This window comes from Microcaecilia unicolor, chromosome 1 (genome assembly GCF_901765095.1).
Source record: "Microcaecilia unicolor chromosome 1, aMicUni1.1, whole genome shotgun sequence".
NCBI classification, from domain to species: Eukaryota; Metazoa; Chordata; class Amphibia; order Gymnophiona; family Siphonopidae; genus Microcaecilia; species Microcaecilia unicolor.
This window is the reverse complement of record NC_044031.1, coordinates 554,753,789-554,767,019: the sequence shown is the minus strand read 5'-3', so window position 1 is coordinate 554,767,019 and position 13,231 is coordinate 554,753,789. Positions and strand designations below refer to the sequence as shown.

The 13,231-nt window shown below is 49.0% G+C and overlaps 1 protein-coding gene across 3 annotated transcripts in view; it reads left to right on the top strand.

Moving 5' to 3' along the window:
- AZIN1 (antizyme inhibitor 1) overlaps window positions 1–13,231 on the top strand; it is a 281,655-nt gene that overhangs the window by 63,769 nt on the left and 204,655 nt on the right. For all 3 annotated transcript variants that reach the window (XM_030217535.1, XM_030217541.1, XM_030217551.1), the window contains exon 4: window positions 6,640–6,813. In XM_030217535.1, the coding sequence (XP_030073395.1) occupies window positions 6,640–6,813 (174 nt within the window). The remainder of the gene's footprint in view (window positions 1–6,639; window positions 6,814–13,231) is intronic.

Genomic DNA, 13,231 nt, shown 5'->3' with positions numbered 1-13,231 from the left:
GATGAAACCTCCTTTTGAGCCACTGAACTCCTGCCATCTGAAGTACTTGACCTGGAAGGTCATTTTCTTGGTGGCAGTTACTTCAGCTCGTAGAGTCAGTGAGCTTCAGGCCCTGGTAGCCCAGGCTCCTTACACCAAATTTCATCATAACAGAGTAGTCCTTTGCACTCACCCTAAGTTCTTGCCAAAGGTTGTGTCGGAGTTCCATCTGAACCAGTCAATTGTCTTGCCAACCTTCTTTCCCCGTCCTCATTCCTGCCCTGCTGAACGTCAGCTGCACACATTGGACTGCAAGAGAGCATTGGCCTTCTATCTGGAGCGGACACAGCCCAACAGACAGTCCGCCCAATTGTTTGTTTCTTTTGATCCCAACAGGAGGGGAGTGGCTGTGGGGAAACGCACCATATCCAATTGGCTAGCAGATTGCATTTCCTTCACTTACGCCCAGGCTGGGCTGGCTCTTGAGGGTCATGTCACGGCTCATAATGTTAGAGCCATGGCAGCGTCGGTAGCCCACTTGAAGTCAGCCACTATTGAAGAGATTTGCAAAGCTACGACGTGGTCATCTGTCCACACATTCACATTTCATTACTGCCTGCAGCAGGATACCCGACGCGACAGTCGGTTCGGGCAGTCAGTGCTTCAGAATCTGTTCGAGGTTTAGGATCCAACTCCACCCCCCTAGGCCCATGTTTTTTCTGTTCCAGGCTGCACTCTCAGTTAGTTGGATAAATTGTTAGGTCAATCTCAGTTATGTCCTCGCCGTTGCGAGGTCCAATTGACCATGGTGGTTGTTTTGAGTGAGCCTGGGGGCTAGGGATACCCCATCAGTGAGAACAAGCAGCCTGCTTGTCCTCGGAGAAAGCGAATGCTACATACCTGTAGAAGGTATTCTCCGAGGACAGCAGGCTGATTGTTCTCACAAACCCGCCCGCCTCCCCTTTTGGGGTTGTGTCTTCCCTTCTCTTTGTCTTGCTACATATGAGACTGGCCGGCACGAGCCGGTTTCGGGCGGGAAGACGGCCACGCATGCGCATCGGCGCGCGAGGGCTAACAAAGGCTTTTGCTAGTGAAGATTCCGATTGGAGGGGCTGCCGTGGACGTCACCCATCAGTGAGAACAATCAGCCTGCTGTCCTCGGAGAATACCTTCTACAGGTATGTAGCATTCGCTATATATAATTTTTTTTTTTTTTTTTTTGGGGGGGGGGGGGGGGGGGGGGGTTATCTTATGGTAGCTTCAATTATTCTAGTGGGTCCTAGCCATATTCATTTACTACTGCTTATCATATTTCTATAGCACTACTAGACATATGCAGCCCGCTACACTGGACATAGAAGACAGTCCCTGCTCTACAGAGCTTACAATCTAATTAGGACAGACAAACAGGACAAATAAGAGATATGGAATTACTAAGGTGGAAATGATAAAACATGGGTAAGGAACAAGTGAGTAGGGGTTAGTAGTTAAAATCATCAAAAAGGCGGGCTTTTGGCCTAGATTTGAACATGTCCAGAGATGGAGCTTGACTGTAGCGGCTCAGGAAGTCTGTTTCAGGCATATGGTGCAGCAAGATAAAAGGAGCGGAGTTTGAAGTTAGTGGTGGAGGAGAAGGGTGCGGAATAAGCGAGATTTACTCAGTGAACAGAGTTCCCGGGGAGGAGTGTAGGGAGAGATAAGAGCAAAGAGGTACTAAGGAGCTGCAGAGTGAATGTACTTGCAAGTCAATATGAGATGAACTGTATGTGGAAACAGATAGGGAGCAAGTGAAGTGACTTGAGGAGAGGGCTAATATGAACATAGCGACACTGGCGGAATATAAGTCATGCAGCAGAATTTTGAACAGATTGAAGAGGAGAGAAATGGCTAAGTGGGAGACCTGTTGGAAGCAATTTGCAGTAGTCTAAGCAAGAGGTGATAAGTGTGGTAGTGTGCTCACAAATGAAAGGACAAAATTTGGTGATAAAGTGAAAGAAACGGCAGGTTTTAGCAGTCTGTTGAATATGTGCAGAGAAGGAGAGAGGAGTTGAAGATGACGCCAAGGTTACGAGCTGATGAGACAGGATGAGAATGTTATACACAGAAATAGAATGGAGGAAGAGGAGAGGTTTAGGGAGAAAGATAAGAAACTCAGTCTTCTTTAGCGTCCCTCCAGACCGGACCAGGATTGGACTGTTGGGTTGTGCCCGCCTACCAGCAGGTGGAGACTGAGAAAAAAACTCTGACTCTAGAGAGCCAATTGGAGCCCTGGCCATGTGACCTTAGCCTCAGTATTTTCTCAGTCTCTCAGCAGGTAGGAAGTGAGCCCATTAGTCTCTCTCTCTCTCTCTCTCTCTCTCTCTCTCTCTCTCTCTTTTCTCTATAAGATATTACAGATATATTTATAATACTTCTTCTGTGCCTGGAATCGTAATTAGAGGCTTGACAGGGTTTCTTTTCTTTCTTTGACAGCCTCTGGGGTGTTAAACTCGGGTGTCTCGAGTCCACCTCTCTTCCTCCCCATCTCCCTGGCTTAGCAGGGAAGGGCCGTCCCTTTCTCTGGAAAGGAGTACCGTCTTTGGGAGAGGCAGCCACTTTTAATAGGCAGCTGTTTTTAAAGAATTAAATCAAGTAAAAGAAAATTAAAAGAATTAATTCAATTGAAAGGAATTTAAAGGAAGTAGTTTTTGCTTTCCCCAGGCTTATAACGAGCAGGTAGCTCTTCTGTCTTATTCTGTTTGAAGAGTCTTTATTTTCTTTTCTGGCGGAGCTATTTAAAAAAAAAAAAAAAAAGTGAAAAGTCAGCGTCTGTGACTTTAATCGGCGGTTTTTTGTTATCTTCATTATTTTTCCTCTGCTATCCGGCTTTGTTAGCGGCGGTAGTTGTAAAAAAAAAAAAAAGAGGCTCAAACTGTTAAGCGCGTGCTCGCTCTTGGACGGGTCTATATAGCTTGGGAGCTGTATTGACGGTTCCTGTCGGGCCAGAGGCAAAACCATGTTTTGTGTGGCATCGGAGGTTATCTGTTTTTCGGCGGCACGGATTTCCTGCTTCTTCGTCGGTCCGGTCAGTGGTTTTCTCCCCCAAACTTTATTCTTCTCATTTTGGTGCGCTTGGCCGCCATTGTTTTGCCTGCAGCTGCAATTTCCCTTGACGTGGCAGGTTTTTCTGCTTTTACTGTGTTTCGTTGTTTGTGCAATAGAAAGGAGATATTGTTTCTCCGGTAGTTGGGGCAATTGGTAGTATATTTTCCCCACAATTAATTTTTACATATATTTTTCAAGCTATTAAAAAAAACAAAAAAAAAAAATACACAAAATGCTACGATGCGAATGGCGCTCATTTTGTTTTTCCCTCTGTTTTTTTTCTCCGTCGGGGACTTTTTGATTGCTAGCAATGTTGTGAATTAAAGTGCAGCTCAGTTGGCGATTTCTTTTTGATCTTGGCAAGACTCCGATTCAAAGTGCAGCTCAGTCGGGAATTCTCTGTTTTAGACAATGGGGCGAATTAAATTGTATCTCAGCTCCAAAATAACCATTTTCCTATTCCTTTCCCTTGTGTGTGATGTTTGGAGGAAAGGTCTTCGCTATTGTCAAGCGCAGTTTTTATGGGGGTCCAGTGTGCGTCACTCTGTGTCTTTCTCATTTCCTGGTGAATAGGACTACATTGTCTAATAGTCAATTGATTAGTACTTTACAAATCGGGCCATAATATCTTAGTTCCTTTCAAGCATTTCCCTTCATGGCTATGATGTTATACAGTGTTTTAAGAACTTAACAAACATTTTCTATGGCATAGGCTATCTGGTTCAGGTGCCATTGTTTGGTACTTTACAATGCTGGACATAAGATCTTAATTCCTTTCAGGAAATTTTCCTCCGTGGTTATGTTCTTATACAGTGTTTTAAGATCTTAACAAACGTTCTCTAGAGCGTAGGCTATATGGTTCAGATGCCATGTGCAATGAAATACGTTGTCTGATACTCAATTGTTGCATACTTTGCAATTCTGGACATAAGGTCTTACTTCCTTTCAGCAATTTTCTTTCATGGCTATGCGTTCTCTTTGGCATAGCAGATGACAGCTGCATAGGCTACATGGTTCAGATGGTTCTCATATTCTAGGAGACTCAGTCCTGTCTACTGAGCACCCAGTTTTCTCAGCTGCTTTAGATGGCATGTTTTATTCACGTCTTCTCTACTTTCCAACTGTCTTGGAGTTTCTCATGTGTTATCTTAGTTTTCTTCTAGGACTTACAAGATATATGTCCACTTAGGGAGTAAAGTTATCCGGTCAATTTGCATTTTCTCCCACTTAAGGATAGTGGGAGGTCCTCACGCCATCTACTTGTATTTTTATTTCCTCTATCTATTCAGCCTGGGCACATGGTAAACATTCTGGTTTTGTCCAGTATGACCATCCATAACATCTGCTATCCCTTTCTCTTCCTTACAGATTTTAGGGTCTTGTTTCAAGCTTTCTTGATGTCAGGTACAGTCTTGTCTCCTGTGGCACAAATTCACCACCTTTTCCGTAATAGGTATTTTCATTTTATTCTTCCTCTCTCCAGAGTTTTTTTTCTCTTGGAAGGAGATTCACTCATTTTCTGTGCATTTTTTGCCATAAGGGCATAAGTGTTGCCATAATGGGAAAGGCCAAGAGTCCCCATCCTGTTTTCAGATGGGGTCAATCCAGATTGCAAATACCACATTCATATCTCGTGAGTGTGCGTCTGTTCATCTTTGTACATCTCAGTGAGGAAGGAGGCATGACATGATACGAGGTTTGGGGAGATCCGGTAAAATTAAAGGCCAGTGTGTCTCAGGCCACGCTCAACATATGGTGATCCTTTCATTTTCATTCTATACGTCCTCACTCCAGACCTTCCTTTCACTTCCTGTGCATTTTTGCTATTAGTATATGAGTATTGTCATACGGGGAAAGTCTAAGAGTCCATTAAGCCCATCATCCTGTCCTCAGTTGAGGTACACCAACTGATAGTGGGATAGAAGGGGAGGAGGATCCAGTATACACTAAAGGTATGATGGGAGAGATAAGAAGAAAACCAGGAATGAGAGAGAGCCCTGAAATCCTAGTGAGGACAGCATTTCAAGGAATAGGTGGTGATCAACAGTGTCAAAAGCAGCAGATTGAGAAGAATGAGGATAGAATAGAGACCTTTGGATGTGGCCAGGAACAGGTCATTGGAGACTTTAGCAAGCGCCGTTTCAGTTGAATGTAGAGGGCGAAAGCCAGATTGAAGTGGATCAAGAATAGCTTGAGATGAAAGGAAGTCAAGACACCCAGCAGTGTCATAAGCAGCAGATAGATTGAGAAGGATGAGGATAGAATAGAGACGTCTGGATCTGGCCAGGAAAGGTCATTGGAGTTTCAGTTGAATGAAGAGGGCAAATGCCAGCTTGAAGTGGATCCAGGATAGCTTGAGATGAGAGTCAAGACTCCGGCGGTGTATCTTGCATAGGAAATGGAGGAGGGGTGATAGTTGGAAGGACATTTCCCTTTTTTATTATCTTTGGAGCTGTCTGTATTCTGTAAATGGATCCCACACTTGCCAAAAATTTCATTTTTGTTGAATTTAGACCATGTGTTTGATGATCTCCCAATAATGTGCCTATTGTGGTAGAATGCTGGAAGGAAATAGAAACCCCTCTTATACAAGCAATCATTGCCAAATATTCAAGGACTGGTGCTTTATTTGCCTCCATTCCTGGGGTTAACCAGTTAACAGCATCACTCCCATCTGCTGCTTTATTCTAGTCTTCAAAACTGTTTTCATTACCCTCAACTTATCAAAAATTTAGATGTTTAGGCAGTTTTACCAAATAGGCTTAAATATCCCCATATACATATATTTTCTAGCATACTGTACTGTCCCTAAAATCTCTTCTGACTTGGTTGTTTAATATTGCATTTTATATCCATTTTCTAAGTTACTTGCAAGCCCTACTTGAACAGGCAGTCTGGCTTTTTCAAATCACAAATAATGCTTGCCAGTAAAGTTGCACACTTTAGGAGCAATCCAGCAGTGTGCTAAGCTCTGTGTATAGTGTAGCTCAGGGGGTGGGCAGTCGCAGTCCGTGAGGACCACTAAGATTTCCACAGTGAGTATGTATGAGATCTGTTTGCATATTCACTGTGGGAAATCTAGTTAACCCAACTAGGTTGTGGCCCTCTGACTGTGGTTGCCCAATCCTTGTTTAGCTCAGCTTTTGTACAGAACTTAGTGTGCTGCTGTGGGTGCCCTATGTTAATTTTTTTTTTTGAATAAGATAGCTGCAAAGACTCGCTCATTTAAATTCCATGGTAATGAAGGCATTAGCTATTCAAGGCAGATGGCAGGGAAGTCTTAAGGCTGAGTGCAGGGTTTTCTAATGCTGTATGTATGCATGTGGCTCTGATGCAAGGTTACAGTTCCTGTGAAGTCCAAACAAATGTCAAACTCATTTAAGTATGGGAAAGAGCCCTTGATACATGTCTGCTTTTAATTTGTTCCCTTACTGAACAATGTTAACTGCAGATATACAATTTTAGAAAAATTAGATTAAGATGTGTTGGTCTGTTTGTAAACCATTGACGTATACTGAGCAATTTTTGCCTTAAATCTGTCTTTCAGTTCTAATTTATCTAAATTTTCTCCTACAGACAGGAAAAAATGCTTTTTTTGTGGGTGATCTTGGAAAGATTGTGAAGAAAAACATCCAGTGGCACAATGTGGTGGCTCATATAAAGCCATTCTACACTGTAAAATGCAATCCCACTCCAGCTGTACTTGAGATTCTGGCAGCCCTTGGAACTGGCTTTGCGTGTGCTAGTAAAGTGAGTGGTTGCTCTCTTTTTAATTTTATAAGTTTATTCTGGTTCTTATGCAATTTGGTAGTTCCTAGATGTAATGTGGAAATATAAGCTTTTACAGTCCTTAATTGCTGTTCATTTCTATTTAATCTGGCCAAACTATTTTCTGCTGCATTCCATGAGCCCCAGTTGATCTCATGTTTCTCCAAGGATAAGCAGAACCAGCATATTCTCAGATGAGTGACATCATCCGATGGAGCCTGGCTTAACTTCTCAGCAATCTTCTGGAAGCCTTTAGAAGGCTGCAGTCGCATGCACTTTCTTGCCCGCCACAAAGCACCAGGTAGTCTCTTCAGCCATGGAACAGTGAAGCCATGCACTTTCTCTCTCCCTCACAGCTCACTTCTGCCTCTTTATTCTGGTTCCATTTGTCATGTTCTTTATTTTGTAAACGCTGCATGAGACCAGTTTGTTTTTCTGTCCTGTTAATGTTCTTTTGACAGTTTGCCCCCTTACGCCTGAGAACTCAGGTTGGAAGTGTTTTTTGCCTTCACAATTGAGCTGGTTGACTTTGCTGCAGCTGTCTTCCCTGACATGTCCCAGAATACTCAGTGGTTTTGAGAAGTGCTGCCAGTGTGGCAGTATCATGTGACTGACGCTTATAATTGGTAGTTGTCATGAAGAGGACCTGATCATGTTTTGTCACCTGTGTTGACAGATGTCAGAGAACCATCAAGTCACGAGGAGCAGTCCGGTCCTTTTGATCCTGGCATTCCTCAGCAATCCTCCAGACCGTTCAAGACGCTTGGGTTATGCACTCCTACCAGCAGAGGGAGACTGAGAATACTAAAACTTCTTATACAAGTAGGCTGTGCAGACCTTCTACTAACCAGTATTTCCTCAGCGACCCTCCAGACCGGTCAAGACGCGTGGGTTATGTCCTCCTACCAGCAGAGGGAGACTGAGAAAACACTAAGCTTTTGAAGCCTGTATATATAACCTGTGCAGAACCTCCACTAGCCAGTATTTTCTCAGTCTCAGCAGAGGTAGCAGTTGACAGCCTGTGCAGTCTCCAATAATCTGGTGAGGTAGTTTGTCATTGGGTCGTAGGATTTTTTCCTTCCAAACTTTATTCTGTTGCAGTACCCTGTACGTGTGTGTAAAAAAAAAAAAAAAAAAAAGTGCTTTGGGGCCCTGGGTCTGGTGGGGCCCAGTTTTTCCCCCTGGGGTGTTACACCTATGTTTGGGTCCCTCCCCCTGTGCTGCTCTCTATTTCTGTTGGCTTGGCAGCTTTGTGCCTCGGCTGCTTTCTCAGTATTGTAGCCTTGAGTGCCTTACAATTTCCAGATGCCAGAATTAGAGTACTGTGCCTTTAAGGTCAGTTATTCTATTTCGTTTTGCTTGGCAGCTTTGTGCCTCGGCTGCTTTCTCAGTATTGTAGCCTTGAGTGCCTTACAATTTCCAGCTGCCAGAGTTGGAGTACTGTGCCTTTAAGGGCATTTATTTCTTTATTTTCAGCGGACCGAACGGGGGTTTTGATTCCTTGCTGGAACGAGAGAGCAGCGCTTTCTCCAGTGCTTTTGCAGTGTGAGTGAGTTTTTGGTTTGGCGCGTTTGCGGAACAGCTTTTCCCTTCCCTCGTGGTTTATGGCGGCCCAGCTCCTCCGATGTCGCGCGTGCTCGTGGCGAGGGGTAGAGGCGCCGGGCGCTCAGTGTAGCTTTGCGGTGCACCTATAAAGGTGGCTGCGGCACCCCCCGACTTGACCGCGGAGGGATCGATGGTGTCGGGAGTCTCCGGGTCAGCGGGAGCGTAGGCAGGGCCGCTGTCAGCGGGAACAGTTTCGGCGGGAACAGCCGCCATCTTGAGTCTGACGCGGCCCATGGAGCCGGCTGGTTTTGGGCCTGCGGCCTCCGTTTTTGGCACAAAAGGGCCTAATGACGGTCCAGGAATGGTGGGCTTTCCTCCAGATTTTGTCTGGACGCGGTATCAGGCCTGGAGATCGGGACCCCCTCCCTCCCCCCCCCCCCCCCCCCAATTGGAAGAGGGGGCTATTTCCGTCTTGGCTGAGAGACCACGGTTAGAGTGGTCAGAGGACAGGCAATGTTTTTCTCCTGTAGCTGCAGAAGCTGCGCTTAGTGATCTGGGGGAGTCAGATGGAATTGACGGCTCTCAGGAGCAGGATTGTTGGATTCCTGGAGAGGATCCTTCAGTAGTGCGGATTTTCCATAGAGATGAGCTGTCAGAACTCATAGATCAGGTGTCGTCCACCCTTCAGTTTGGTCCTGAGGTGGCGTTGGGGGAAACTTTCCAGGATCCGTTGGTGAAGGGCATTCAGCGTCAGGCGTGATCCTTCCCTATGAACAAGGATCTCCGGGAGATGATTTGTCAGGAATGGGATTTGCCGTGTAAGGTGGCAAAGGCAATGGCGAGGCTTTATCCCCTCCCTCAGGATGATAGGGATTCCTTTAAGGCTCCCACGGTAGATGCAGTAGTGACGGCAGTAATTATAGCTACGGCTATCCCGGTTGATGGAGGAACGGCTCTCCGTGATCCTCAGGATAGGAAGTTGGGATCTTTTCTCAAGCGTAGTTTTGTTTTCTCCGAGGACAAGCAGGCTGCTTGTTCTCACTGATGGGTGACGTCCACGGCAGCCCCTCCAATCGGAAACTTCACTAGCAAAGTCCTTTGCTAGCCCTCGCGCGCCCGCGCGGCCGTCTTCCCGCCCGAAACCGGCTCGAGCCGGCCAGTCTTCTTTTGTCCGCACTCGGTACGGTCGTGTTTTCGCCGTGTCGAGCCCCGGAAAGTCGACCTCGCGCGTCCAATTTGTTTTGAACGTGTTTTTTTCCTTCGGGAAAGCTTTGTCCTAGTCGGGAAGTGCTCCGGAAACCCCTCGCCGGGTTTCGTGTAAATCCTCCCCGTACTTCTAGCTTTTTTGCCCCGGTAAGTTTTCTTTCGTCGTCGGGGTAGGCCTCTTTTCGGCCTCGGTCGAGATTTTTTTCTCCCTCTAAATTTTGGTGCTCCAAATTTCGCCATTTCGGCTTTTGATTTCGCCGGCGTGATTTTTCCGCCCATGACATCGAAGCCTTCCAGCGGCTTCAAGAAGTGCACCCAGTGCGCCCGGGTTATCTCGCTCACTGATCGACACTCGTCGTGTCTTCAGTGTCTGGGGGCCGAGCACCGCCCTCAGAACTGTAGTCTGTGTTCCCTGCTTCAAAGGCGGACTCAGGTAGCGAGACTAGCCCAGTGGAACGTGTTGTTCTCGGGCTCTTCGTCGGCACCGGGATCTTCGAGTGCATCGACGTCGTCAGCGTCCAGACCATCTTCCTCGGCCGCCCCTGCATCGAGTGCATCGAGGCATTGGGCCTCTGCATCGGCGCCGAGACATCGGATAGCTGCATCGACGTCGGTGGTACCAGGACCTCGTCTGCTGATGTCGTCGGACGGTGGTGCATCGGGTGGAGTGCAGGTGAGGGCTGTCCATTCCCCTGCTGGTGGCGGTGAGCCCTCGGGTGGGTCTCCTCCTACCCTGAGGGCTCCTGCGGTACAGCCCCCCCGAGATCGACCTTCTTCAGTCTCGGCCCCGAGGAAGCGACGGATGGATTCGACGTCCTCCTCGTCGGTGCCGGGGAGCTCCGGTGACATGCTTCGGAAGAAATCGAAGAAGCATCGACACCGGTCTCCTCCCCGTGTCGGCACCGAGAGCTCTGGGTCGCCGAGGGATTCGGCACCCAGCAGGCATCGGCACCGAGAGGACCGCTCACCCTCTGTTCAGGAGGTGTCGATGCGCTCCGCTCTGGACAGCCCGGAACAGCCTCCACGCCCGGAACAGGTTCTGACGTCGACGCCTGCATCGACCTCTCAGCCTTTCTCCGCAGCCACTCTAAACGAGAGCCTCCGGGCCGTTCTCCCAGAGATTCTGGGAGAGCTGTTGCGCCCTAACCCTCCGGTACCGGCGGTGCTTGCGCCTCCGGTACCGTCGAGCGTGGCGCCGGCTGGCCCATCGCCCAGGTTGAGGTCCCCGCGGCCACCTCCCAGGAAGGCTCCCCGACTACGTCGGCGGAGGGAGCTTCGCCGATGCGGGCCAGGGAGTCTACCTCTCGACGCCCCCATCGTGGACGTGGCTCCACAGAGTCGAGCAGGGCGAGGTTGCAGACACAGGTCCGTGAACTTGTGTCTGACACCGAGGGTGAGGCCTCGTGGGAGGAAGAGGAAGATCCCAGATATTTCTCTGACGAGGAGTCTGAGGGTCTTCCGTCTGATCCCACTCCCTCTCCTGAGAGACAGCTTTCTCCTCCCGAGAGTCTGTCCTTTGCCTCCTTTGTCCGGGAGATGTCTACGGCCATCCCCTTCCCGGTGGTTGTGGAGGACGAGCCCAGGGCTGAAATGTTTGAGCTCCTGGACTATCCTTCTCCACCTAAGGAAGCGTCCACTGTTCCCTTGCACCATGTCCTGAAAAAGACATTGCTTGCGAACTGGACCAAGCCATTAAGTAATCCCCACATCCCCAAGAAGATCGAGTCCCAGTACCGGATCCATGGGGACCCAGAGCTGATGCGCACGCAGTTGCCTCATGATTCTGGAGTTGTGGATCTGGCCCTAAAGAAGGCTAAGAGTTCTAGGGAACATGCTTCGGCGCCCCCGGGCAAAGACGCTAGAACCTTAGACTCCTTTGGGAGGAAGGCCTACCATTCCTCTATGCTCGTGTCCAAGATCCAGTCTTACCAGCTCTACACGAGCATCCACATGCGGAACAATGTGCGGCAGTTGGCGGGCTTGGTTGATGCTCTTCCCCCCGAGCAAGCCAAGCCTTTTCAGGAGGTGGTCAGGCAGCTGAAGGCGTGCAGAAAATTCCTGGCCAGAGGAGTTTATGACACTTTTGATGTTGCGTCCAGGGCCGCTGCTCAAGGTGTGGTGATGCGCAGGCTCTCATGGCTGCGTGCCGCCGACATGGAGAATAGACTCCAGCAGCGGATTGCGGACTCGCCTTGCCGTGCGGACAACATTTTTGGCGAAAAAGTCGAACAGGTGGTAGAGTCTCTCCACCAGCGGGACACCGCATTCGACAAGTTCGCCCGCCGGCAGCCTTCAGCTTCTACCTCTACAGGTAGACGATTTTTCGGGGGAAGGAAGACTGTTCCCTATACTTCTGGCAAGCGTAGGTACAATCCTCCTTCCCGACAGCCTGTGGCCCAGGCTAAGCCCCAGCGCGCTCGCTCTCGTCAGCAGCGTGCGCCTCAGCAAGGCCCCGCGGCTCCCCAGCAAAAGCAAGGGGCGAGCTTTTGACTGGCTCCAGCAGAGCATAGCCGACATCCAAGTGTCCGTGCCGGGCGACCTGCCAGTCGGGGGGAGGTTGAAAGCTTTTCACCAAAGGTGGCCTCTCATAACCTCCGACCAGTGGGTTCTGCAAATAGTCCGGCAGGGATACACCCTCAATTTGGCCTTAAAACCTCCAAATTGTCCACCGGGAGCTCAGTCTTACAGCTTCCAGCACAAGAAGGTACTTGCAGAGGAACTCTCCGCCCTTCTCAGCGCCAATGCGGTCGAGCCCGTGCCATCCGGGCAAGAAGGGCTGGGATTCTATTCCAGGTACTTCCTTGTGGAAAAGAAAACAGGGGGGATGCGTCCCATCCTAGACCTAAGGGCCCTGAACAAATATCTCGTAAAAGAAAAGTTCAGGATGCTTTCCCTGGGCACCCTTCTCCCCATGATTCAGCAAAACGATTGGCTATGCTCTCTGGACTTGAAGGATGCCTACACACACATCCCGATACTGCCAGCTCACAGACAGTATCTGCGATTTCAGCTGGGCACACGCCACTTCCAGTACTGTGTGCTACCCTTTGGGCTCGCCTCTGCGCCCAGGGTGTTCACAAAGTGCCTAGCTGTGGTAGCAGCGGCGCTTCGCAGGCTGGGGGTGCACGTGTTCCCATATCTCGACGATTGGCTGGTGAAGAACACATCCGAGGCAGGAGCCCTGCAGTCCATGCAGATGACTATTCGCCTCCTGGAGCTACTGGGGTTTGTGATAAATTACCCAAAGTCCCATCTTTTCCCAGTGCAGAAACTCGAATTCATCGGAGCCCTGCTGGATTCTCGGACGGCTCGCGCCTATCTCCCAGAGGCGAGAGCCAACAACTTGTTGTCCCTCGTCTCGCGGGTGCGAGCGTCCCAGCAGATCACAGCTCGGCAGATGTTGAGATTGCTGGGCCACATGGCCTCCACAGTTCATGTGACTCCCATGGCCCGCCTTCACATGAGATCTGCTCAATGGACCCTAGCCTCCCAGTGGTATCAGGCCGCTGGGGGTCTAGAGGACGTGATCCACCTGTCCACGAGTTTTCTCGAATCCCTGTATTGGTGGACGATTTGCTCCAATTTGACTCTGGGACGTCCCTTCCAAATTCCTCAGCCACAAAAAGTGCTGACCACGGATGCGTCTCTC